This window comes from Lycium ferocissimum, chromosome 1 (genome assembly GCF_029784015.1).
Source record: "Lycium ferocissimum isolate CSIRO_LF1 chromosome 1, AGI_CSIRO_Lferr_CH_V1, whole genome shotgun sequence".
Lineage (NCBI taxonomy): Eukaryota > Viridiplantae > Streptophyta > Magnoliopsida > Solanales > Solanaceae > Lycium > Lycium ferocissimum.
The window spans coordinates 66129077-66153125 of NC_081342.1; the positions used below are offsets into that span (position 1 = coordinate 66129077).

At 33.7% G+C, this 24049-nt stretch overlaps 1 protein-coding gene and 1 long non-coding RNA gene across 2 annotated transcripts; both read right to left on the minus strand.

Annotated features, from left to right (window-relative positions):
* Positions 1-4182: 4182 nt before the first annotated feature.
* On the minus strand, positions 4183-4606 carry LOC132030697 (uncharacterized). Its single transcript, XR_009408074.1, has 2 exons — positions 4363-4606; positions 4183-4279 (listed from the first exon to the last, which is right to left on the minus strand). It is a non-coding gene; the product is annotated as an uncharacterized LOC132030697 (long non-coding RNA).
* Positions 4607-20184: 15578 nt separating this feature from the next.
* On the minus strand, positions 20185-23100 carry LOC132030704 (myb-related protein 308-like). The gene is made up of 3 exons (XM_059420439.1): positions 22492-23100; positions 20924-21394; positions 20185-20594 (listed from the first exon to the last, which is right to left on the minus strand). The coding sequence occupies exons 1-3, from the start codon at positions 22625-22627 to the stop codon at positions 20302-20304; spliced, it is 900 nt and encodes a 299-aa protein (XP_059276422.1). The 5' UTR covers positions 22628-23100; the 3' UTR covers positions 20185-20301.
* Between the last annotated feature and the right edge of the window lie 949 nt (positions 23101-24049).

Below are 24049 nucleotides of genomic sequence, written 5' to 3' on the forward strand. Positions count from 1 at the left end.
AAAGGGTAAGGTAAAAATTTAAAAAAAAATTTTATAAAAACATAAAAATAAGTTAGAGTGTTCGAATATTACCTAACATTTGCGAGTCAAAAAATGCCTTCCATCAAAATATTGTATTTTGTCAATCATCGATGGACCTCCAATTCGAACATTTTGGAATGGAATTTCGGTTAAGAAGCGAGATACGATGGAACTCTTGAACAACACTCATAAAGCCAAAACTTGCATAGCCGGTGGCATCCCATGATCCTATAATGCGGTCATGGGCGTAATACTTCTTCTTGATGTTTCTAATCAACTCGATAAAGCTTCTTTGCCCCATGGATAATCTACGTACCTTCCATCCTCAAATAAAAATGAACCCTTGGTATATTCGTTTTCCTAGGCTCGACGTAAAAGATGTATGTATTTATAAAAAACGGTTAATTGCAACTTAACGGCATTCCTCATCATTATCTCAACACTTATTCTTAAAGCAATCAATCAACTCCAATCTTTTTACTTTACTCTAATTCCACTAAAATAATCATGCATAATCCTATTCGCTTTTTTCCTCGTCGTATGTAAATTGACCTTCATCGCTAAGCACAATCGCCCGCTCATAAAGGCAAATTCTCGTGGGTAAATCGCAATACGGTACCATTTATATCAATTGTAAAGCAATCGAAGTGCTCTCCTTGACTCTCTTACCGTATGAAGCACCTAAAAATTTGTGCTTGAACCTCAAGATGCTTGCATCTTGCGGAATTTCCCAAATATTGTCTTGAAAGATCTCTAAGCGTGGAAATCAGCTTGGCTTACTCTTGAGATCTTTGACGTTATATCCGTGTTTTTGCATATTCGAAGTTTCTCAAATAATTGCGACTTGTAAGGAGTAAGGCCATATTTTGGTTTTATTTAGCATATAAAGCTGTTCATGAGAAGTATTGACGCTGAAACATCGGGAAGGCTTAGGGCAAGTTTGGAATTTTGGAAATTAGTTCCGGGAATTTTAAAATAGGATCCATGATGAATTGGGCTAGAAAAAAATAAGAGAATTTAGGCCCCAATGTTGAGGGTGGCCAACATACATGGCCCAACCCAATTTAAATGGTCATGTGCTAAGCATGTGGCTTGTGAGTATAAGTGGATGATTCCATGCATAATCATCCATTAGAAAGTTCAAGAAAAAAAAACAAAGAGGGTGAGAGTACAAAGGCCATTCGGTAGAACTCACATGGAAAAAAAAAAAAAAAAAAAATTCTAGTTCTCCAACTTTGATTCAAAAAATCTCTTCCCTTCTTGAATTGATAAGTTCAAGAACTTCGACGTGGTATAATTAGTTTAGCGAAAAGACCACGTTTGCGACAGATTGGAATTTGAAGAAAAAGGTAAAATTCTATGTTTTTGTGTTATGGAATGGGTATATGTGTTATAGTGATTAGAGTTGCATGAAAATTATGGAATTGTTATGTGTGGTGTACAAGCCGTGTGTGTGTGTGTGTTATGGCCATGGGGTGCTATAAAGTGAAGGGAGATGGATTGAATTCATTTAGTGTATTAATTGTGTTGTTGTGTTCTTGTGGAGAAAATGAAAGGAGAATGGTTTAAGTTGGCATGAAAAATCCATTGTTAGGTTGTTGTAGGGAATTATATGATTTTATTCTAGTTTTCTATTAACATGGAAATGAAATTGTTAAGATGCAAATTATGATGATTGTTGATGAAATTGGAAGATGGAAACATACTATGAATATGTATGTTAAAGATTAAAAGTTTTGGATGCATTACGGCTTTGGTGGAAAGTTTGTATATCTTGTGAATATTTTGTAGAAATGATATGAAATATTTCCGAATTGTATTTGAATGGTTTTGGATTAGTAAATAGATATGAGAATGTTGACATGAAGTTGGAAAGGTGAAGTCGGAATGGAAGCTATAGTATTATGTTGGAAAGAAGATTAGTTGTGTTATATTGTGATTTGTAGTGATTGTTGTTGTGTTGTTGGTATTGTTATGGAATTGTGTTGTTGTTGATAATTATGGCGGGTTAACTCTCGGGGATGTTGAATTTATAGGGAAATCTGCCGAAGTTTCGGTAGGCAAATATAATTTAAACTTGAATTCTCAAAAGCTTGTAACTCACATTTGGTAATTATGACCAATTGTAGATTTTGGTAGAAACGGAGTTGAGCTGGACGGCGTAAGACGTGAATAAGGTATGTAAAGCTTGCTCTTTCCTTCTCTTGGCATGTCTAGGTATGTTAGGCTAAGACACGAGCTTTGGGGACGACTCTACCTCCTCGGAATCCGAGCTTCATTTTGGCCCTTTTTCCATTCAATAGAATTGAATTATGTTTTCTTGTTTTGTTAAAGAATAGCCTAAGCATCGATAATTTTCCACCGGAACTTGACCGTCCTAAAGCTCTCGTAGTGACTTAGTATAAAGTCTAATGTTCGTCGTTCACGTCCGCCACCCCGACTTGATCCGAGGTGGGCCCACAAGTCCCCGAGACCCTTTTGTATGGCTCCATTTGACTTATTTCCATACGATAGTTAAAGGAAACGGTTAGCTAATGCTCCCAACCACTGTAGATGGTCTAGAATTGCTTAAAATGGTCGTAGAGATTTTATAACGAATAGAGGTTCATAACGATATTTGAAAGGCATTTAATTCTCACTACTTTGCATGTGCATATGGTTGCTTAATCTTTTTATGCTAACTCAGATTTTCTTTAAACGGGTTTGTGGTTTATTAAAGATTTAAAAGAAAGTTGTTCTTTTAAATAAAGAAAACATAAAGTCAACTTTTCAAAACCACTCCGATGGGGTGTGAGATTTTACTATTTAAACTTTTCTAAATGATTGAATGATTTCACGACGTGACTAAGTGCGCTATGATATATGGCCTCGGCTGGTGCCCGAGTGAGCCGGTGGCCTCGGCTACGCCGAGTGCGCTATGGCCTCGGCTTATGTACGAGTGTGCTATGTACAACATGGCCTTAGTTTATGTTATGGATTTTTTTTAAAGGGATTTCCATGCATTTGCATATTTGCATACATGCCGAAGGGCCATTATTATATTGGCGGAAGCGCGGCTCGAAGGGCCACGCGTATTTATATTGAGCCGGAAGCGGCTGCCCGAAGGGCCATTCTTATACCGAGCGGAAGCGAGCCGCCCGAAGGGGCTATCATTATTTTGCTTAGGAAGCGGCGCGTGTGATGTGTTGTATTACTCCTTTAAAAGAGATGTTCTAGATTACATTACTTACTCTACGAGAATGTTAGTTGATTGCGATTATTTACTTAAAGCCGGTTTAGGGACTTTGTGTATTTATTTATGTTGTTTTTAAGAAAGTCACAGATATCGGGGTTGGTTATGATTTCTTCTTTCCTAAATTACGCGATGGTTACTATCTATTTTTGCTTTACATATTCGGTACATATTCATCTTGACCCCCTTTCTTCGGGGCCGTGTTTCATGCCAGTGTCCGGGGGACGCGACTCGGCGATCCAAATTTTACTTAGGGGGGAACTCGGCCTAGGAGTCGGACAACTCCACTTGTTCGGAGGTCGTTCCTATTTTGGTATAATTTTATGTACGTATTTAAAGTCATCTTGCTAAATGCGCGAATGACGTGGGTATTATGGGCACTATTCGGTTCTATCGGTCACTGTATTGTTGTACGGAGGTGGCGGTAGCCTCTTGGCCCGCCTTGTCTATGCCATGTATATATTTATGTATATGTATATATGTCGGTACGTTTTAAGACGTTTTGAGTATATATATCGACTTTAGTATTTTATCTAGAATTTGAGACAAAAAAAAATCTATTGATCGCAATTTCGAGTGTAAGTAGCAAAGGTTGAGTTCTCAAACGGGGTAAGCCCGGTCATTTGTCATGGCCTAGGTTGGGTCGTGACATTTGAACACCTCGATATTCGTGTACCGTTGCATCGATGGAGCCCCTTCAGGATGACTCTTAACATAGAATTTAGTTTCCTAAAATAAAAATGCAACACTAAGTTAAGACAGAAACAATTGTATAAAACATAGACACAGACAACAAAATTAACACATATATATACAACAAAAATATACACAAAAAAAAAATTGCATAAGACAACTAACACAGCTTTTAAAATAAATAAGTACAGAATAGTAAACATACGTACTTGTGAAAATATAGAAATATAATGAAATACAGTTAACTACGAACACAGCTACCACAGTTATGTTGTATATGATATAAACTACAGTTGATGCACATATACTTTTTATTAAATACACAGAAATATACTGAATTGCAAATCCAATTATGTTGAAATATACAGAAATATAGTGAAATACAAAACAACAAAATCGAAAAAATTCATCAATACCTGAATTGCATATCCAATTATGTTGAAATATACAGAAATATAGTGAAATACAAAACAACAAAATCGAAAAAATTCATCAATACCTGTTCATCCTCTTCCAGATCTACATCTTTAACAACCTTTTTACCCTTAACGTCGGAAAAAGGCTTGGTTACTTTTCTCTTATTTTGTTGAGCAACTTTAGAACCTTTTTTGACTGTTACATCATCTTTTCGCTTGCTCGGTTTTGCAACTTTAGTTGGTTGAAGTTTGACGCATCCTTGATGGGTCATGAATCTTCTTGCTTCTTCTCTCGGCAACAATTTTAGCGATTCTCCGCAATTGCAAGTTCTTTGTTGTGAAAATCCCAAAGAGAAACTAGGACCATCATAAACATCATGACTACCTCGAGTATTCCTTGGAGTATCTCTTTCCGCCATTAAAATGGAGAATTAGATCTTGTTTTAAACACTCTAACAATGGCTGAAAAGCGAGAAAAAAAGGAATGAAAAGAAACAAAGAAAACGATGAAATATAAGAATAAATATAGAGAAATACAACAAAGAAAGTAAAAAAAAATCTAATAAATTATCAAAATTCGTTACTTATACTGTGTGGGTAACGATTAAGGAAGATGGAATCGTGCTAATAATGATGATAGATAATGGGCGTATAATACAGTTGAACATATTGAAGATGGGAGAGAAATTAATTTGAAAAGAGAAGAGATTGGGAGTTATTGGGGAACATGGGCCGTAAGTTTAGGGGAAATACAGAGACGCTTGTAGATCAGTTACAACTGGTAATTTTGAAATTAATTTAAGCTACTAAAAATAAATAAAATAAAAGGTAGCTATTATTAATAAATAAGTCTTAGAGATAGTTATGTCCAGTAAATTAACCATACAAAAATGGATCTCAATAGCCCATGCCTATGACCAGGTCTGGGTCAGCAAAACATTAAGGGCTGACTACCGGAACAACCCAAAAAAGTAAAAGGTTTACTGCTACTTAGCCATTTTGATCATCTAAGAATTTTTAGCCTTACAAAATTTCCTATGATATACAATATTATAAAATATAGGGTTTAATAGGTGTGGTTGGAATTCATTGAAAACACATAGAAGAGGCACTATAAAAAAAATTGAAGAATATTGGAGGTAATTTGGACTGATTTGAGTCAAATGTTTTTGTTAAAATCGAGTAGAATAATTATTGTGTTATGTATCTCACACGTATCTTACACAGAGGTATACATACATATACATGGGATACACAGGATATAAACAAGACATACACATCTCATCTTCTTCTTCCAATTTGTCTCAATTTTCATTTCAAGCCACCTCAAATCTCCACTAAATCGTCCCAAATTGAGATTCAAATTCCTTAAGACGTACCCAATCTATTCCAACAACACACACTCAAAACTAAATCTAAGTTTAGAAACATGTATTCTCAAACTTAGGCTTAAGAAAACTTCAATGACTTTAAATGGAGTTTTAGCTTTAATTTACTTGTTTTTAGGTGAATGATTTTTTGTTTCACTATTCTTTGGATTATTATCTTCTATATCGTAATAGGTCTGCGAGTAGTAACTTTGGATTTGCCAAAATTAGTTTCGATTAAAATAGTTTCATTTTTGAAATCCATAATTTTGCATATAGGATTCATAGTATATAATGGTTTAAAATATATCCTATAGCAAATACATATTACTTCAGTATCAGGCATATAATCATAGCCATGTAATTTAACACTTAATATTAAAGCGTTTAAAGAATTTTCGTCCTGCAAAGATACCGGCAAGTTAGGATAAGCATTAAATATACATGAGCATATGCTAAACAGGTTTGAACTGTCCTAGGCTTAAGCAAACTTCAATGACTTTAAATGGAGTTTTAGCTTTAATTTACTTGTTTTTAGGTGAATGATTTTTTGTTTCACTATTCTTTGGATTATTATCTTCTATATCGTAATAGGTCTAAGCAGTAGTAACTTTGGATTTGCCAAAATTAGTTTCTATTAAAATAGTTTCATTTTTGAAATCCATAATTTTGCACATGAGATTCATAGTATATAATGGTTTAAAATATATCCTATAGCAAATACATATTACTTCAGTATCAGGTATATAATCATAGCCATGTAATTTAACACTTAATATTAAAGCGTTTAAAGAATTTTCGTCGTGCAAAGATACCTGCAAGTTAGTATAAGCATTAAAATATAAAGGAGCATATGCTAAACTGGTTTGAATTGTCCTAGGCTTAAGCAAACTTCAATGACTTTAAATGGAGTTTTAGCTTTAATTTACTTCTTTAGGTGAATGATTTTTTGTTTCACTATTCTTTGGATTGTTCTCTTCTATATTGTAATGACATTTCTCATTATCTAAATTTCCTATCTTTCCTTCCTTAATGAACAAACAGAATTGAAAAGTTTGGAATCAATTGCCGCTTCATCCAAGAGGTTGCATTCTTATTTGTTAAATTATGACAAGTTTCTGAAAATAAGTTTTGTTCTAGATTACCATGCTGGAAGGATTAGAGATGATTGAATCTTGGTTCGAATTTTTCGATCTGCACATGATTTGTCTCAACTTGTGATATTGTTGGGAACACCTAAAGGAGTTTGAACATTAATTTTGGAGGTGTTTGGAGACGATTTGAAGCGGACTTGAGCTGAATTTTAAATTGAAAACTTGAGATTGAAGATGACTTCATCGTATATCCCCAACTGTATCCCGTGTATATCGCATGACTATCACCTGTATATTTGTTTATCACATGTATATCATGTACATATTTGTATGTATCTCCATGGAAGTCTATTTGACATATAACTGATATACGCAATATATAATGTGATACACACATGTCGTAGAGACGTTTTCTAGGTTTTTTTTTTTTTTTTTTTACTTGAAACAAGTCCAAATCACTTTTAATCTTCCTAAAATTCCGTTTATTATGTCGTTCAAGTGTTTCCAATCAATTCCAACGACACTAGTCACTCAATCAGGTGAAATTTGCCTTTTCCTTTCTTTTTTTTTCCCCTTTTTTTTTTTTCCGGTGTTCTTTAATTTGAGATGAAGACAATTACTATGTTAATTTTCGGAAAGGAATATATGCTTCTACTTTGGAATTAAGAGGATCATGCTAATAATTAGTGAGAGATCTGGATATGGCTATACAATGCTAAGTTTTTTCACTTCAGCTGTTAAATAAATTCTTTAGCCAAAAATACGTCAATATCGGTTGGGAGTTTATATAGGTCTCATCAGCCCAACAAATAAAAAGATTAATACTTGGTAAAAGTTGAACGGGTGGGTCTATAATCCATTATTTAGTCCATTTTAATTTGATTCAGTTCATTTAAGCCCAAGTAACCTAATTATCTCGTCCTTTTTTTTTTTGTTCTAACTCAGTCCATTTCACACTGCCCAAAATTAGTCCAACTGGCCTTTTTCGCACACCTATGTGGCACTAAAATTTCAACATATATCGACATTAGCATGCGTGTGTTTTGATGATTGACAAAGTAAACGACAAGGCAAGTGAACCGGGTTTAGAGACAAATGTTTGAAGACAAAAGCAATGAATTAAACACATAGAGATGATGGACAAGGTGGGTGAACCAGGTTTGTGGACATTTTCCATCTCAGAGACAGGTGCACGATGAAGTGAATTGTAACGACTCGTTTGGTCATTATTGCACTTTGTACCTATTTTACCCCCGTTGACCCTTCCCCGAGTCCTGTTAGTATGATTTTGAGCCGCAAGGACGGGCGACACGATTCCCGAGGTAATCGGGCGAGTTTTATGGTGACTTATGAGAATCAGAACCTTAAAGCGAAAAACCTTTGACCAATAGTTAACTTTTGGATAAACAGACCTTTTTCATGAATCTGTCAATTCCGTGAGGTCCGGAGGGTCGCTTATGACTTGGTGGGGGTATTCAGTTAGGTTCCTGAGGCACTCGGTGGCGTTTAGTGCTAAGGGGTGGAAAGTTTATTTTTGGCCTTTGGGGGTTGACTCAGTCAAATAGACCTCCGATGGAAATTCTGAGACCACATGTGCGTTCATAGCGTGTTTTTACGTATGTGTGCATATCTGTTTTGTATCTGGGAGGTCTCGGGTGGATGTCGGGATTTGGGGTGAACTTGGTGAAAAACCAAAATTTTACTGGTTTCTGGTGTCTCGCCCCAGCGAGACTGGGTGCGCCCCAGCGGACCCGCCTTAGCGAGGCTTGGTCTGTAGGCGCAAAAATTCTGTGGTTTTACTAAAATTCGCCCCAGCGGATGGTTCTCCGCCGAGGCGAATTTGCGGACGCAGAAGAATTGAATCAGAGTCATTAAATGCCTAATTCGAACCATTCATTTCCCATTCCCAAAATTAATTCTCCAATTAACTAAGGAGATTTGAAGTGTTTTCTGAGTGGATTCATCTTGGGGTAAGTCTCTTCCACTTTGTTCTTAATTATTTACCTTCCTAAGCTTGAAATCTATGGTGAAATCTAGAAAGCTAGTTGGAGAAGATGAGTCTTAACCTCAAATTTGTTAATTGAATATTAGGCTATGAATGTGAGATTAATTCATGGATTTGTCTAATCTAAGCATGGAGTTTCATTAATTAGTAGTAATAAGCTTGATTTTCCAATTTGATTTTGGAAAATTAGGGTTTATGCCTAAATTGGGGTTTTCTCTTGAATGATGAAATCGATCAATAATGGAGCTTAATTAGCAATTGGAGAGTTGAACTTCTAGAACGTTGGGTCACTAATTCCACTTTTGAAATACCCTTTTTACCGATTTCCCTCTCTTCCTTAGTTGATTTTTGCTTCGAACGAATGTATAGCAATATGGGTACCGTTATTCCACGTTTCTAACTTATATTCCGATAATGACAAGACTTTGAGTATTCGGAGGCTCTTCGGAAGGGCAAGGATCAGATTCGACGGTTCGTGGCACCAGCTCGGCATCCAAGTAGGTTCTGACTTACCCTTCGGTTAGACTTCAGTTAGCGAAACATATGTAGGAGTTAGTTATTGATGGAGAAAACATGTTAAGCCTTTGGGCATGAAGTTGGGAGGGATATTCTTAGGTTGGTATTATTGATGACTTTGTGGGCTTGTCGCCTCGTTTATTATGATTTGGCTTGTTTCCATATGTATGATGTTGGGCTTGTTGCTTATTTGTCATGTCATTGTTGTGATACGTTCGTCTCTCACTTGTCTTGGCATTTATCATGAATAGGGAAAAGAACTTGGTTTGGTATTGATATTGTGATATGTGCTCATGTAGAGGCACAATTGAGATTTGATATGATTACACTTGAGATTGATGTCTTGCATAGCATTCATATTCATTTTACATGATACATTGATATGATTTGTGATTGGCATTGGTGATGATAAGTAAGAAAGGAACATTTGAGATTATGGACAGTTTTGACATGAAAGCCACCTCTGGGTTGTGTGCAGAGTGGCTTGTGTTGTGGAAGTCACCTTCGGGCTGTGTGCGGAGTGACTGGTACATGGACTTCGCGGGTCCCCCATGAGTCATGACTATCGAGACATGAAGGATATCCGTCTGTAGCATGTGTACAGAGACAGACAGTTGGCCAGTGCATCTCATTGCATTGCATATACACTCATTTAACTTATTCATCTATACCATTTGATTCTGCCTTGGTATTTATATCACGTGTGTTGCTTTGATTTTGGATTGTGTTGTGATTGTACTTACCTGCTCGCATGCCTATCTTTCAGTTCCTTTTTTTTATATATGTTATCTAACTATTGTCGGCCTATGATACCTATCTGTACATGGTGTTTGTACTGATACTACCTTGTTGTACTCTTTTTCTGAGTGCAGAGTTCATAGCAGATTCCTCCTCCATACCTCGTGAGTGATCCCGAGGCTCGGCTTAGAGTGTCCAGGGTGAGCTTCTGATGGATCCCACTGCCCGGATACTCTTCTATCCTACTGTCTTTATTTCTTATCCCGAGACAGATTTTTTATTCAGACTTGTATTTCTAGACTTATGTATTTAGTTGCTCTTGTACTATTCAGACCAGATCCGGGGGATTTATGTTGTAGTTTTTCGCATAATTAGCTATTTATGATTTGAGACTATTTTATCTTCTTATTTACTTACTTATGTTTGTGTTGGGCGATGAATAAAGGAAGGGTTCGCCCACCAGGGGGGTTAGTGTGGGTGCTCGCTTGACCCCACGAGTTGGGTCGTGACATGAATGAACCAGGTCTGTATACATGTTCCATGCACCTCAGAGATAGTTCTGGTGAATAAGCCATAAGATGCAAAGGGGGTGAATGAAACAGGTCTATGGACATGTTCCATCTCAGACATTGAGACGGTTTGGAGTTGAATGAACTAGGTCCAAGAACATGTTCCAGCTCAGAGTCCTACTGCGAGTAGGATTTGTGATTTATGGCAAAGACTTGGCGGACAAGTTGCAGGATTTCTTATCATAATTATCAACAGAATTATCAAGATACTTCAGACTCCTACAAGGACATTGAAGCCGTGTTGAAAGCAAGAATTTCAAGTTAATTCAACCCTAGCTTTCATAATGGACCTTACCACATAGGAATTGAGTTCAGCCGACTTGATGCAAAACCTAATGGATATATATATATATGTGTGTGTGTGTGTGTGTGTCTATATATATATATATATATATATCCAAGTCCTTCCATGTGAGCAAGTTTACGCACTCCACAAAGAGAGAAAATCAGAATATTGAGCAAACCCTGTAATGCAATAATTGAGAGAATTCTGATTATAGAAGTGCGGCCTCATATAAGAGGAAGATTGAAGAACCTGCTTAATAGAATTTATGTTTTACACTTCTTGAGTCTAGATTCGTGTATTCGGATTGTTTATCGAGTTGTACCTTTATCAGCTTTCATAGAAGTAATATTCATAGGTATAAAACGTTAGTCAAATTCAACTTCAAGTTGGGATAACTTGAAGTGATCTCTATAGTCTAGGGAGATTGTTGAGATAGGAATTAGAGTTTAGTTCCTAGGTTACAGAGTTTATAACTTGAATTTGCTAAGGCTCACCGTTGTAGTGGAGTTTGGGAAAAATCATAGAGAGGTGTAAGTCATGATTTTTTTCACCCTTTATGAGCAAGATGGTTTCCAAGTAAAATTGTTGTGTCCTTACCTACATGTCTTTACTATTCTACAATCGCTAGCTTGGAATAGGTAGAGTAACGTGATCTACCCTATAGGAAAGTTTGGTATACTATAGGATAGATATTAGGTCGCGCAAATTATCAATCTTCTTTTACCTATTACTTTTGTCAAAAAGTTTAATTTCTATAAGTCTATTTATTGATAGTGTGAAAAAACTTTACACTATCATCATCAAATCAATACTTATGGATAATCGTTATTATTGCATGTAATCACAACCAGAAATTAATTTGACACAGTTATGAGGTCTAAATGAATTAAATACAGTAATAATTGTTACATATCGAGTAGGTAGGTAAAAGTATATTTAAGGACTAAAATTTCATCTCTTGATTTGTTCTTATGTCCTATTATTCTCGAATATCCTCCCATGCGAATAACGTTGCCACATTGACATTTGCATGCAGAGAACAAAAGTAGCCATCATTATCTTTGATCCCTGATTCCTCGTAAAATAACTTTTTAAATTAAATTGAATCTATTTCATTTGGAAATCGTTGTCTGCCAATAATGTTCTCCTAAGTCCAAAGGACACTTCACTTTCACTGGAAAAAATATTTATAACATGAAATTGAAAGCAAAATTATTCTAGATCAATAGTAAAAACATAGCATGTTATCATATGTACATGGAAAAATAATACGTGGACCCAAAAAAGTAGAAAAACAGTGATAATATATAATCCATGTTTTCCGACCAAATTTTTAAATGGGAAGAAAAATGTGAAAACTCAAACTTAAGCTGGCAAACAGTTTAGCTGCCAATAAAATCTAATAATCTATATATAATATAAAGTTAGGCATAGACAAGGTGATGTGGCACCTCTCTATGACCAGCATTCTTATTTATTTATTTTTCTCCTTTTTTTGCATTATTTTCTTCAATTTTATACATTATCTACTAACTAAATCAATTAACAAAATGTCTCATAAATGATAAATCAATACAATAAAGTCCAAGTAACAGTTATGGCTGAATCAGCCCAAAACACTAACGGATGTTCATTCCTTTTGTTTAACCTCTTATTAGGACTTATTATGGTCTTCCTCTTTTTCCTTTCTACGTAAATCTTTTTTACTTTTCTTCCTCCCTCTCGGAAAAATAATTCTTTTTCGCCATTAATATTTTTTATTTATTCCACGTTTTTGTTAGGTTTAGAACTAAAATTTGCTTTTATCGTTAATTCTTGACACCTCTCTTATTAAGCCAACAAACATATTTATCCTTTTTCTCTTTTTTAAAAATTTTCATCATTTTTTCTCATTTATCTGTATTAAAAATTCCACTTCCATAAACTCACCTTTTTATCTTTATAACCTATATTTTTAATAATTTCCATAACTCCTATTCCTTTCATGTTCATAAATACCTATATAAATCTATATTGTAAGGCAAGCCTTTTTTAACCAAATGTTAGCTGTACAATCGTAATTGGCATTTGAGGCACTCATGAGCGAAAAAGTTATAATTGTGCATATTGGCCTGGCCTCCTCTTGGGTTTTCCTTACTCATGTTGAAGAGACTCTTCATTAAAGAGAATTAGGCTATGCGTTATATCATTTTGTTGCACCAGTGAAAGCTATTCCAGGGAGTACTATCAAATTTGTTTTCTTACTTTATGAATTCTACTTTGTATTTTGACATTTTCTATAATGCAAAAGGTAAATATTGTTTATCCTACTTTTCTTATATTACTATATTTGCTTCATGTTGCCTTTTCCACTGTGATTGTGAAGGTCATTACGTTGGATTGCTAATATTAAAGTGTATAATATACTAGGAAGAGGTTGGTAACTATTTTTTTCTTGAAGATATATGTTTGGTTAGTAATAAGCTTACTTAGGGGATCATGAACAATGAGACGTAGATTAATGAATAGAAAACGAAGAAAAGAAAAAATAATGAAATGAAGTTTTGGAAGAATATGATCAACGGAAATGCAATTCAGATGCATGCAAGTCCACAGCTTCTGCTGCAACTTTAAAAGTGAAGAAAAGAATTATGAAAGAATTTTTTTTTTTTTTTTTTTTTTTGCCGAAATTAAAGAAAACAATTGAAAAAAAAAAGGTGTGTAATTTAATGGACCGATGCCACAACTGCTGTTGCTACTTATTTCTTTTGCTTTTTTCTGTCCCGCTTTTAGTTTATTTACTTTCATTTCACGTTTTCTTTTATATGAATATAAAGAAGTTACAGAAAAACAAAATCTAATGAATGAAAATAATTGAATATCTATACACATGCATTTAATAGACATTATATAAAGAAAATCATGTATTAAAAATTACTACGCACAAACACACGTCTTTGAAAGTGAAAATGATCCTTTTAAAGTTTATCTCTTTCATTTCATTCAATTAAAATTTGATAATGAAAAATGCAGTTCATCTAAGCCTTAATTATAATAAAAATCATATATTTTGATAATTTTTCACACATTCAATTAATTTTTGTATGTATATATGTGAACAAATTTTTAATTTTACCTAACTCAAATTATTTTTAATAACAGCACAAAGCGCGGGCTAATTCACTAGTTTAGAAAAAACTGATGGAATATACAGTAAAATTGGGACAAATTTAATTTTGAAGAATTGACCAGACGTGATAAAGGGGCAAGTGCATAAATAGCCGATTGTGGGACCGTCATTTAAACCATACTTGAAGTGGGTAAAAATTTACAAGTTTAGCCTCTTCGAAACGTAACCAACTTCAAACATATGGTGTTTAAACTCTGATGTGTCGCTTCGGAACCAACTTTATATATACATACCGTGTCTGAAAACCTAACTTTAGAAAAAATGTCTTAAGTTCGGCATTTGCTTGTGCAAGCAAACTTCAAGTCCCAAACTTCAGAGAAAATATTTAAAGTTTGGCATGGTAGTCCCAAACTTTATATATACTTTTTGTTTGAAGTTTGACTTGACAATCCCAAACTTTAAACAAAAATGCCTGAAATTCTGCTTGGTCATTGCATTTTTTTGCAATTCACTCATGATACCTCATTACATTCACGGTACCTCATCCATTTCACCCATATATTTAGTTCATTCATTTTCAATCCATGACTATTTTATTCATCCATTTCATTTCACCAATTATAATACTTCATTTCATTTCACCCACCTCAATTTACAATTCAAATACCCGAAACAACTAACATGAAGACTCACTTAATTTAAGTTCACTCTTTATATTCAAAACTCCCTAGGAGGTACGCTATGCTGTATTGAGTAGAATAGTGGATGCTGATACAAAGGAAAGAGCAGCAGTCTGAGTTTGACTTGCTAGATTTGTAATGTTTTACTTGGTAATGACTAAAGATCTTAAGTTGCCCTAGAAAAACAAAATATATGATCCACTCCTTCAAATCATTATACTTCAATTGCTATATGAATTCGGAAAACATTATTGTACAACAACTAAGAAGGAGGAAGAGGAGTGTTATATTCACCAAAATGTCTAATGTTTGCCAATATTGGGTATAGGTTAAATAATTTGGTACATGTTAAATAGTGGTGTCCAAATAGGGCATACTGTAAATAATTCCTATGATAAAGGTGGTTAAGGTAGCCCATGAAAATATGATATATTCAGCCTGCCCAGTATTGACGAGTTAATGACCAATTCTTTATTAACTGAGTTCATTTGACCCATTTTTTTGCGCGGATTGCCCTTCTTTTGGGGTGGTCTTTAAATTTTGCCCCTCATATTTGTGGTCTTTAAATTTTACCCCTCATATTTGTGACCTTTAAGTTTTGCCCTTCGCTTGGAAAGGTGGGCGAATACCTGAGGTTCTGGGTTCGAACCCCCGCTCAAGCATAAAATAAATAAAAAAATTCGCAAGGCAGGGCTAGGATCCGACATACACTTCTTAAGGAATAACTAAAGTTATACCGGTCCCGGCATACTTATGCCTTATGGGGCAGACTTTTAGTTATGCCCCACAGGGCAGAACTTTTCCTTAAGGCATAGTTTAGTTATGCCTTATGGGGCAGACTTTTAGTTAAGGCATAACCAAAAGTATGCCCCATAAGGCAAGAACTTTTCCTTAAGGCATAGATTTTGCCTTATAAGGCAAACTTTTAGTTATGCCTTAAGGAAAAGTTCCGCCTTATGGGGTATACTTTTAGTTATGTCTTATGGGCACACTTTTAGTTAAGGCATAACTAAAAGTTTATCTTGAAAAGTATATATATATATATATATATATATATATATATATATATATATATATATATATATATGCCTCAAGGCAAAGTCCTTGGAGGGGGCATAGCGAAATTCAAACTCTGTCTTGCGATTTTTAAAAAAAAATTTAACTGAGTGGGGGTTCGAACCTGGAACCCATGGGTTTTAGCCGAAGGGTAAAATTTAAAGACCACAAATATGAGGGGCAAAATTTAAAGACCACCCCAAAAGAAGGGCAATTCTGCGAATTGCCCGGAACTGCCCAATTCATGTCATCTAAAAATTGGGCTGATCTGTGCTTAAATTAACCATGAAAAACTTTTGTTTGATATGTTACATGTGACCATAATAAGGAAAACAAGTTTTTTGCCAAAAAAAAAAAAAAAATTGTTTAAATTAAACAACTTATTAAGTAGAAAATAAAAAAAAATGATAACAGTTGGGACTGATTGGTTAATGATCCATTATTTAGTCCATCTTGACCCAACTCATCTCATCCTAAGTAATCTTTGAGCGAGTTAGAGATCTTTATTAATGCAGTCCATTTTGATTCGTTTAAATTCAGCCCAACTTGCCCATTTGGCTTTCTACTGATGTCCATAAAGCCAATAAAGCAAGTGAATGAAAAATCAGAAGAAATAATGATAAAAGAAATGGATGTTGCTTGTTTTGTTTTTTTTCTTTTCAATTTAGATCGGCTGTAAATTGTAATTGACCTCGAATGGGAGCAGAACATAATTTGCAAGAGTAATGTACAATTTAAACACAGTGTGGAGCTAGTAATGAAATTTTTCTATAAAAAATTAAGGGGGATTATTTTCATAATTTATGATTTTAAAAATGGTACAAATCATATACTCAATTAGATTTTCATGATTAATTTGTGATTCATGAATGATACAGACATTGCTTTGAGTTTAGCAGTTGATCAGTTAAAAGATTCGAAACTGTTGTTAGCAAGATGTGTCCAAGAAAATTTGAGCAACCCAAACCCCCCCCCCCCCACCCCCACGGTTTTACCATTTGAGCTAAGCTTTTGGTTTGTGTCAAGGGGATTCAACATCTAATATATGTACATAAAATAAAATTTTGACACTATATAAAGTGTAATTTTTCGACGAAAGGTGAATCCTTTTACTTTTACCTAGATTCGCCCATACGTACAGAGTAGCGGCTAACATTATTGGTGAAAATAGTTGATGACAGAGGTGTGTTGGGTAGCAGAGGTGTGGTGGTTGTCTGGTAGTGGTAATTTAGTGGAGGTTGATAATGGAAGTGGTTGGTAGTTATGTCTAGCTAGTGGCAGAGGCGTATCTAGCATTATAGGTAGGGGTAATTGAACACCTAAGTTTCAACACGGAAGTATAAATTTATATAAGAAAATATTATAATTGTAATAAGTAGTAGATATGAGCCCATAATTTAAAAAATATATTAATTCAATGCTAAAAAATTTAAGATTGAACTCATAGAGTTTAAATTCTGATTTCGCCTCAGGCAGTAGTTCGTCGTGGGAGTTAACAGTAGTGGTGGTTATATTGTTGTCGGAGGTCAATTGGTTGTTATGGTTGTGCAGTAGTAATTGATAGAGTAGTGGTAAAAGATCATTTTTACAGAGATATTTAAGTGAACAACCTTTTAGTAATTTTAAGATATTTTACAATTCAAATCTATTAAGAGTAAATATAAACGGGGCCTTACAGGCTTAGGATTAACGTTATGCCACTAGCATGCCAAAAAACCATACAGGTGGCAATTTTCAATATTTATTTATCTTACTAGTTGCCTGAAGTCCGTGCTAAGTCCGGATCCAAACTCAAGCTGCAAATTTTAAAAAATATAACTTATATTACATTTTTCTATTGCATAACTAGTTTAATCTCTTGGCACGTGTATCACTATTTTGTTTGTAAGTCTTTATAATTATTAAAGTTTTTTACTCACATAATTGAATAATTTATAAAGAACAAATTGTTTATGAGGAAGGAAGTGTGGAAGGAGACTTAGCAAATAAAAAAGAACACAAGATTCGATATTCAATAAAGAGACAAAACTTAAGAGGTTTAAAACAAATAGTGGGTGAGTTCGGTATGAAGGAAAACCTTTTCAGAAAACGTTTTCTCTACTTTTTCATTATTAACTAGTCACAAATTTTGATAAAAAAATTTTGCAGGAAAATAAGTTTCTTAAAAATGAAGAAAATAACTTCTCTAATGAAAATAGGAAAATCAGCAATTAAAATTTTTTTACGCACGAACGGCTCAACCCTTGTTTTTGATGAAAAGGACATAGGAAGAAGTACAAGTTTGTCTTACTTTCCTTTTTAATCCGTTTAAAAAATAATGTATCTTTTCTTTTTTAGAAACTCTTTAATTTCAACTTTCCATATGGTATGTTTAAGATCACCAAATTAAATGACATTTTAGTACATTTTACATATGTTTAGCTAACAATCACAAGATTAAAAAGTCTTATTTATCTATCGAATGGGTAGGGTAGGCCGGCAGGGTGCACCTGGACTTTATAAGAAAAAATATCTCAATCTTTATATTGGTGGTAAGAACTAAAATTTCTACTTTGTCCGTGTTTTTTCTAAAATAATATGTTCCCGCGCAAATAACGTTGATGCCAATAATTGTATGCTGCATAAAAGGCACCATCGTTATCTCTCGTCAGTGGACTCGTACAATAATTTTCTGAAATTAAGAAGAATAAAAATAGTTTTGTTTGGGAATCTGTCCGACAAATTGCGCAAAGGACAATTTACTTTAGCTAGGAAAATGATTGATTATAACATGCAAATTAAAGCACAATTTGTCCTGTTTTCAAAATTATAATCTCATTTTTTATGACCAAAGACTTACATTGTAGATATTCATTGAATAATCTGGTAGTAAAAAAAAAAATTTACACAAACAGTGTATATAACTTAAAACTTGTATATATTATAACTTGTCCACAGAGACAAATTAAAATAGAAGAACCAATAATAAGTAATCCATGTTTTTTCGACTATATATTGAAATATAAATTGGAAGAATAATGTGAAAATAATTAAAATACGGGCGAGCAGTTTAGCCGCCACTAGGCCCACTAGTGTCTAATATAAAACTTGATGGATGATACAGTAAAATTAGTACAATTTCTTTTCTTCTAATGTGCCAATCATAAAGCCAATACAGCAAAAGCACTAAAAAGAAAACCAAAGGAAAAAAGGGAAATGAAAAAACAGAGGAAATAATGGGAAAAGATCTACTGAGACTAGTGAGAATTCCAACAAAATTTTGTGCCAAGTCAAATGGTGTCATATAAATTGGGACGGAGGAGTACTACAACAAGAGTTTAACTTATATATATCGATAGTACGAAAAAGTTGCATATTATTATATCATTTTTATTCATTGCAACTGTAACTTGTATTATTTTCAAGTTGAAATTCACTTCTTATAATCATCTAGGACCAGCTCGATAAAATTGGTGACCTAAAACTAAATTTTATCTAAGAGGCTTTAATTATTTTTACAAAAAACTTTTATATGTATTTGTTATTTGAGATGAAAAGTTGTTAATTATATTTTATTATAATGAATTTGTTTCCTAATAATTCATTTTCAAATGACAATATAATCAGTTTATTTATTTTTTCGTGAGACATTATCGATTAAAATTTATCAATTTTAAGTTTGAAAATTTTCTTTTATAAGAAAATATTTTTTCCTTAAAGAAGTACTCCCTCTGTTTCAATTTATATGAACCTATTTCTTTTTTAGTCCGTGCCAATGAATGACATCTTTCCTAATTTGGAAACAAATTCACTTTATAAAGTGATTTACAGCCACACAAATATTCAAGATTTATTTTGAACCACAAGTTTCAAAAGTCTTCACTCTTTCTTAAATGTAGTGTCCAGTTAAATGGGTTCACATAAATTGAAACGGATGGAGTATTTAATATTTGTGATGTGAAAATTAACGCATAGAAATATAGAATCTGCTATTTATAATAATGGGCCCTCAAAAATTTGGAGGCCTAACGCATCAGCTTCATTTGCTTGGCCTTTTAGAGCCCGTTTGGATTGGCTTACAACTTATAAAAGTTCGTTTTCGAACTTTTTTTGAGTGTTTGGTCTACTTGGCTTAAAGTCATTTTGTCTTAAAATAAGCTCAAAAAAATAATTAGACCCATTTAACTTAGTTTATTTAAAGCAGCTTATAAGTGAAAATGTTTTTATAAGCCAAAAAAAAAAAATAAGTTGGACTACCCCAACTTATTTTTCAATTTATAAGCCGCAAAAACTTTAAGCTATAAGCCAATCCAAACGGGCTTTTAGCCAAAAAATAAAATAATAACATAAAATTCTTTACACTATCAAAATATATAACTTAATTAAACTCTAATAGGAATAAAAATAACAAAAGTGAGAGGACCATACAGGTGAAACAAAAGTCTTATTTATTGAATAAAAATATACATGTCTCATTAGAACCTCAAAGGTCATCTTGACTAAATTAAACCGACAAAAGAAATACTAATGTGCATTATCTTTAATAAAAATGACATGAATTTTCGGAAACAAGTTGAAAATACTCATCATAGACACCCTCCAATAGCATGTGGCTTTCACTATTGATCTCTGTGCATTGATTAAGTGGAACAAGGCAACTATCATTAAGTAGTAATTCATCAATCACTTGAAGCTTCTCATAAATTTCATCTTGGTTTTGATCTTCAATATTTTGAGAAGAACAATGGACATTGCAAGAAACTAATTCTTTTTCAACAGCTACTTCACTATTTGAGGCAACACTACTTGTTCCATCTTGACTGTTAGAAGAACCTGAAAAAAGAACCATGTGCTCAGCAAAAGGTGTTATCCGACAACACTTCGTAATAGATTATTTTTATTTACATGCGTAAATAATGTCTTTAGTGGCATTTTAAAATATATTTTTTCGTTATATTGATATGAGAAGAATCGCGACTTATAGTACTTTAGGTATAATTTATGAATATCTTAATTGCATTTTTAAAATATTAAATTAATCTAATTCGATTTAGCTCTAAAATCAGTCAGATTGACTCTCGGAAAATGAAACATGACAACTAATATGAAACAGAGGGAGGTTTACAACCAACACAGTCCCAGAACCAATCATGCGCACTTACAAGATAAATTGTGATTATCAGCCCATACTGCTTGCGCAAAATCCTGTGTACGACACTGCTCCTCTGTCTTTATGGCTACTTGATCTTTGTCTTCAATTTCACAATTTTCTTCAATTTTCCCCTTCTTCTGCCTCCTCTTCTTCTTTTCCTCGTTACTTTTTTTATTAATCTGGGAAGAGTCATTTGATTTCTCCTTTGTTCTTCTTCTAGTGTGTTTACCCACATATTTGTGTCTTGGCTCATTTCCTTGAGCTTTGAGTTTCTTGAGAAGACGTGTGTTCCAATAATTCTTGATGTCATTGTCTGTTCGACCAGGTACTCTTCCAGCAATGAGGGACCAACGACTACCCAGAAGAGTATAGAGTCTAACAATAAGATCATCTTCTTCAGGTGTAAAAGTCCCTCTATTGAGTCCTGGCTTAAGATAATTCACCCATCTTAATCTACAACTCTTGCCACATCTTAGCAGCCCTAAAATAACCAAAAAAAAAAAAACATTTAATTAACCATTGAGTTTAAGTTATTTGTATTGAAAGAATAAATTTTTACACCATTCCATTAAGTGACTTGTCACCCATTGTGGGGCCCCATTAATAAAGATTGGGGAAGTTACACATTTGGCCAGTCGATCAAATATAATTACAATCGCTAGCCAAATATATATAAAAAAAATACACTATTATTATATATCAAAAATATATATTAAACATTAATATACAAAAATATACTATAGTTATTGACTATTATTTTGGTGGGTGACTATTTATGTCAATTTCTCATACAGGTTTGCTATGCGTAAAGCCCAATGAATTGAAGAGGTAGTCTTTCTTCCGCAAAAAGTCATTTTTAAAGTTCGTATCTGAGACCTCTAAATAAGGAGGAAGGTTTCTATTTAATATTTGAAAAGGAAAAAAAAGAATTTGGCTCCTAGTTTATATCAAGTTTAATTTAAATTAGATATGACTTGATCTCCAACCAATATTTTAGCACTGGACATATTTCGAGTTCATTAACAGTCAAATCTAGGAGAAGTTGACTTGTGATCAATCAATTAACCACGTATTCTGGACCTTAACAAAGATCCCTGGAAGAAGACAAAAACAAAATTGTAGTATAGCTTAATTTTCTTTTCCAATGTACCAACAAAAGAAAATAGTATAATTTCTCTTCTCATTTCTCATTTGTATATACAAAGAGCGGGGATTTCAACCACGTGCAGGTTCAACAGTACTCTGGGTCAAATCATATACGTATGTGTGTGTGAACGAGCAAAAAACAAGTATAAATACTATCTAAAATCCATATTTTAGAAGCTATTTTTTCAACTCGAAATCCACAATGTCTAAATTTTGATCCTCAGTTATATGCAAAACCAGAGGTTGACAGAGAAGGGGATCGGAGTAGAAGGGGAAGGTAATGAATTAGTACTCATTACTAAAACTCGCGTTTTTCTGATGGACGTTTCCATCAGGAAAACACGATTCTTCCAGAAATCCATCAGAAAAATGAATGTTTCTACTAGTGAGTACTCTTCTAATTATAACTAGAATCAAAGAAAAAGTGATTACCAGCTTTCTTAGGAAGAGATCTCCAACCAGTACCTTCACCACGTTCCTTCATGTATTCAGTAAGCAACATATCTTCTTTTACTGTCCATGCACCTTTCTTTAGACCTTCTTTAGAACAACATAGTTTTCTTCCCATTTCACCTTATTCACCAAATGAAATTTGATTCCACAGACAATGAGGGATTAATCTGGTGTTATGTTAGAGCTAAATTTCAGAGACAATAAGGGGATTTTTTTATAATGGTAAAGCACAAGTCAGGGACAACCTTAAATAATCCAAGCTCCTTTTGAAAAGTGTGTCTGTATATATAGTAATGTATTTAAGGACAATGAAGAAGCTACTAGATCTAGAAGTCATTAACATTTTTTTTTATTTCCCGTGTCCGGTACCCGTATTGGAACCCGACCATATCCGGATTCGCACCGCGTAGGCCCCATTCGGGGGAAGCGCTCCCTACCAAGAATTTTTCCATACCCATGACTCGAACTCGAGATCTTTTGTAAAGAAAGGAGCAGACCCATCTGTTGCACAACATCCGTTGGTGGTAGAAGTCATTAACTTATTCCCCACATGGATGTTATTCTTAGCTTTGTATTTATGTGTCTAACGTGGATGTTATTGTTAGCTTTGTATTTATGTGTCTTTCTTTTTCAGTCGGTTATAGTAAAGTCATCACGGTTTTTATGTATGTAATAGTAAATTTTTAATTTTAATTTTCTTGTTTTACCCTTGGTGACTGTTTCTTATAAGAATGATATAGTTTATTTAAGACTATAAGGATACTATTGATATGTAATATACATCTTTAGTTTAAGACGATATGATTTAAAAAAAATTCTTCACCATCGTATATTTCGTGTACAATCAAACGACGACACTTAAAACGAAAATAATTGAGGAAATATTATGTAAGTAAAATGAAAAAGCTGACCTAGTCCAGAACTTACTAAAATACGTGTTAGCTTAGTCTATAATGCATGAAAAAGAGAAGAAAAAGACTGTTAGGCAATAATAGTCCAGAGGATATATGTTGATTTCAACGTGCAATTAACAATTAAATTTTCTTGTCTTCACGTGCAGCAGGACAGATCAGTTTTCCAAAAGTGGACAACTTTTTTACTTTCAAGTAAATTATTAGAGTGATAAATCCTTGTTTATACCAATACTCAATTATTATATTCATACCGCTTTTCTTCGAGTTCTATGTAAAATTATTGATTCTATATAATTTGAATTATTTTTACTTCGTAAGTTTAGTTTTTATAATTAAGTTAGGTCTACCGGTCATTCTTTTATACAACGCAGATCAGTCTTTTTCAAACTTGGTAAGAGACAATGAGCCTTTAACTGGGTAGGAAATTAAAAAATAAAGGAAAATCTACACAAAAGCTAAATATATATACAAGATAGCAAACCTTTTAATCTTAATAATTGTATTAAATGAAAGGCGGTAAGAGTTTCACATGTAACTTCCGATTTGTCTTTTCTAAAAAGTACTCCAGCGGTCCAAAATACCTGTCACGTTTTGCTTTTCGAGATTAATTTTGACCAACATTT